Source organism: Chaetura pelagica, unplaced genomic scaffold (assembly GCF_000747805.2).
Source record: "Chaetura pelagica isolate M959 unplaced genomic scaffold, ChaPel_1.0 scaffold3, whole genome shotgun sequence".
In the NCBI taxonomy this organism is placed as follows: Eukaryota; Metazoa; Chordata; class Aves; order Apodiformes; family Apodidae; genus Chaetura; species Chaetura pelagica.
In genome coordinates, this window is record NW_009952974.1 from 3,673,423 (window position 1) to 3,677,915 (window position 4,493).

The 4,493-nt window shown below is 42.3% G+C and overlaps 1 protein-coding gene across 1 annotated transcript; it reads right to left on the reverse strand.

Annotated features, from left to right (window-relative positions):
• Positions 1-238: 238 nt before the first annotated feature.
• TMEM177 (transmembrane protein 177) lies at positions 239-1,370 on the reverse strand. The gene has a single exon (XM_009996046.1). The coding sequence runs from the start codon at positions 1,359-1,361 to the stop codon at positions 411-413; it is 951 nt and encodes a 316-aa protein (XP_009994348.1). The 5' UTR covers positions 1,362-1,370; the 3' UTR covers positions 239-410.
• Positions 1,371-4,493: the final 3,123 nt, after the last annotated feature.

Consider the following 4,493-nt stretch of genomic DNA (forward strand, 5'->3'; position numbering starts at 1 on the left):
CAGCCTTCTAAATATCTTTGGGTTGTTGATAGGATGAATGGCAAACATCCATACAAACACCCCAGTTTAAATTATAATGCTCCCCAAACTCTCTGTTGGACTTTACCACTTCCATTTTTCACTGGCAGGGAGGCAGAGCAAAACAGCAGAACTTCCAGATCAGCATCTGAGAAATTCCCTTCCTCAGCGGTCTTGTGATTTGAGATGCACACAGAACAGAGTACTTTTGAAGCAAGTCTTTAATATTTGAAGAGAGAATTCTTTATTCACAGAATGTGCAATAACTGCTTCGGAACTATATGCAAAAATAAACCCTGAAATTCTAATGAAGATACAGAGGGGAAAAAAAAAAAAAAAAAAAAAAAGCACAGCAGTGTTTCAAGAGAATACATAATTCACAAGTTTGAAATTCAAGCACTCCCTTTCTGTGCCTGGAGCTCTTTTAAAATATTAACAATCAAATCTCTTCGGTAAGTGTACGGGGTGTACTTTACTCTGAACCAGTATCTTGGGAAAAGGTTACCACTTGGGGCATACATTTTTGTCCCTTGTTTGCCCATCAGACCACGAAGAATCCTGTTGCGGGACAAGATTTTATCATAAAATTCAACCCCACCTCTGGCGTAGTCTTTGGAAACAGTAGCTGCCCTCCTGTCAGCCTTGCAGTCCAGATGATAGGTCATAGCATCATAAGAAATGTAATAGCACATTAGTCCACCAGCAGCAGTTACAAGGTTACAGATGCCACGAAGTATCACGGGGCCAGGAGATAAACCCAGAAGTAGCTTTACGCCTTTTCCACAGAGAATTGTACCAGCTAAGCAAGTTGGAGCCACAACTGCAATTGCCAAAGGGCTGCCGTTCTGCAAATACACAATTTCTCTGGCAATGCCAAACTTCTGAGCTTCGAGCGAAAAAGTCAGAGCTTCTTTCAAAGCAACACCTTCCTTGCTCTCCCAGTCTACTTCCTTGCCATTGATCACAACAACATGGTTGACTATTCCTTTTTTATCCTCAGCTGTGCTATCAAAATTAGGTGGGATGCCCACCCACGAGCCTGCAGGCAGCCAGGGGATTCCAGCACTCACAGGGTGGAAGCCAGAAGCTGCAAAGGCTCGATAGGACTCAGCAGACTTCACACCAGTATCTTGTAGGACATCCTGAAAGACACCACAAAGCCTCTGTGAAAGCTCCGCTGGCTGCCCCTCTGACCAGCACTCATGCAACAGTTTGAATGTCTGCTCAGGAAACACATGATGGGAAAGGTTAGCACCAAACAGTCCCATGCACGAAACAGCCAACAAAGTGATCTTGCGCTTCTTTGCCCACACAGATGCCTTCCGCAGGATCTGCACTGCCATAGTGAAATCCTATCCTGTTTATAACATAAAATCTGGAATTAAAGTGTGCATAAATGGGAGTATCTCATCTCTGCAGCATTTTAAAATACCAAGCAACAAAAAGGAGAAGCAGCACAGCGTAATAACCAGAGAAACATTCTTTTTTTACAAAACACAACACTTTACAGAGTGAGTGATACTCATTAATTTTGGGACCTTGGCACATAGGATGATTGATACGAAGAATTAACTTCTCCCTCTCCTCCAGTAAATCAATTTACCACAATAAAGGCAATAATAAAGCCACTATACTTCCTCCTTCCCCCAGCAATCAATATGCATTCTGTATTTAACCAACATACTTGTCTAGTCCTTGCCAGCACAATCCCACTGTTGCAAACCACTACAGAGAGGGACTACAGACGCTAAGGTCAGAAAGAGCCAATTATTAACCTATGCTAACAGTACAGCTCCAAAATTTTTAGTCAGTAACCTAAATACTAAATTCATTAAGTTGAGCTTGACTACAACTTCCAAAATACAATCACATTTTGATGTGAAAATTTCAGGAGTCAGATTCCTTTAGAGTTTGTTCTAATGGATAGTCAACCTCACTATTAAACAAAAAACCCAAACAATAACCAAACAAAAAAACAGCATGTGTTTTTTTCTAGACATTTTTTTTCATATTTCACCTTCCAAGCATTGGTTCTAGCTCATTCAGTAAAAAGCTATTTTCACAAAGCAGCATGTTTTCAGTGGCTACTTTTAAAAAAATGTCTTTGAAATAATTTGTCTGACAAATAAGATGTACAATCCAAGCAGAAACTGGAACAAAAATCGTTTCAGGGCAGACAACTATGTTGTGACTCTTTAAGTAAACATATAAACTTAAAAACTTTCAAACCTGCCAACTCCTTCAGTTCAAGAGTCCTGCTTCCCTTGGGGAGTATCAGTTCCTTTTATGGTCCAAGCCATATGATGTGCCCTGCCAAGGAAAGTTCCAATTCCTTAAATTACAGAACTCTCCTATGAAATGATGCTACTATAAAGATATAAAAGTGAGTTAGGTACCTACATCCAACAGACATTAATGAAAATAAGATGCCCCTGTTTCCACTTGCATCTTGCAATGTCTTTTCTCTCAGGACTTTTAACATGTGAGCTCCAGAGAATCCTGCTGCAGCTGTTGAAGACATTAGTATTTACAGCTGTCCTTCCAGGAAGCTGAGGTGGCAGAAGGAAACTGTTCTTTGATACAACAACCAAAGTCTTAGTGTTGAGTACCATCAAAGGTGGGTTTCAGCTATGCTGCTGGGCTTTGCACAGCAGCAGCTGAAACAAACATATGCTCTCTTCTTCCACTCAGGCTGAACAAGAACCGCCCGCAGAGGGGTAGAGTGGACAACTGGGGGCTGTAACATCATCAAACAGCACTTCATGGCATGCTGGGATGCACTCGTCATGATCAACAGCAAATGAGTATTAACCACAGGGAAACAAAAGGGAATTAAATTAAATTAAAGGCAGTGTTTTAATGATTTGGTATTACTGCTCCTTCCTATGAAGCTCTTTCAGACTATAAATTCACCAGGGGAAGAATAATCTTGTTTAATGTTTATACTGCACTGAACACATACTGAGTGCTTAATAAAAACAATGATGCATGTAAGTATACAATAATTTAATAACTATTTCCTAGCGCAGTACATGGATGTACTCTTACATTCTGCTAAAGACTGAAGGTGGTGATTGTTCAACGAAATTATTTGAGAAAAAATACACTGAAGAGCCAAGAAATTGGATGAGACCAATTTTGGGAGAAAACCTCCTTGATAATAGAGCTTAAAAAAAACCCCAGAAAATGGTAATACTACATCCAAATGACCTCTTTGGAGTTAAAAACCTCTCAGCCAACTTGACAGTCTAGATCTGATGGAAAAGGTCATGCTATTCACAGTGCAGGGGACAGCACTTCAAAGGGGATGACTGCGGGAAGATGATCACTTGATCCACACGTGAAGCTGATTTCCCAAGAGTTCCCAAGTTTCTCCCACTATTGTTAGAGACAGCCCTCTCATTTGGGCAGGCTAGCAGATCTTTTTAAGGTTAGGCATCTAGCAAGAAGAAAATTTAGCCCCTCAGCTATGTCCACGCCAGTGTGGGGAAGGCCAGACCATGCTGAAAATCAGCCCACTCTTCTTGCTTGTATGATCAACTGATGCTTGCCAAGCACATGGAATACTGAATACTCCTCCCGGTCAGCAACTCTGGACGGGAAGCACACCTGGACAGGCAGGTGAGCCACGGGGAAGAGGGGCAGGAAGCACTGTGCTTATCCATACACTTCTTAACAAACAATAGCAGGATACACCTTAATGCATTAACACTAATTTTTTTCCTGCTTCAGCCATGCACATTTTAACAGTTGCTAAGTATTTTTATTTGTATTTCTTTAAAATTAAATTATCCTTTGTGCAGGTATGGCTTTAAACCTTTGTGGGCAGACACTCCACAGCCCAGGCTACATTCTTGACTGGATTATGCCCTATAAGCCTGCCACACACTTCATGCCAGGATAAGCAGGGAAGGGCATGGATACTCATTTGCTCATGATAGTCAGTACTCGTGAAAATAAAAGCAAAACTGCCCTTGATACCTTCTAGCACCTGTGCTTTCAAACCTCCCTGGGGGTCGGCACTGGCTCTGAACTCCTGCAGAAAATCCCACCGCAGCACTAACTGCATCTCACATCCTTATGCTCCAGCTCCCTGCGTTTTGTGCAGAAGGAAGGCAACCGGAAGCTACAAAGCAGTTTTTACAGCCCGTATCCTGCAAACGCTCCCAGTTTGTTTACACGGAGCCACGACGGTGTTTATCTGACCGTCTCCCTCAAACGCTGACATATTATTTATCTCTGCGCTGTTACAAGCACCCGTTCCCACTTAAGTCTGAGAATTTTAATAGCTAGAGTTTAAAACAAGGGGATAACAAGGCAGGTTTTGTCCTAACACGGGAATAAATGTAATTTTCTTTTGTTTTTAATTGCACAAACCCGAGAGAAAAGCTGCACCCAGAGCAGCGATCGGTCAGCACACAGGCCGAGGGCTGGGCCCGCCTCCGGGGCTCAGGGCTCAGGGCTCAGGGCCCGCC

Excerpts from the sequence above, each read along its gene's own strand:
- TMEM177 (XM_009996046.1), bottom strand. The coding sequence starts at position 1,361 with ATGGCAGTGCAGATCCTGCGGAAGGCATCTGTGTGGGCAAAGAAGCGC.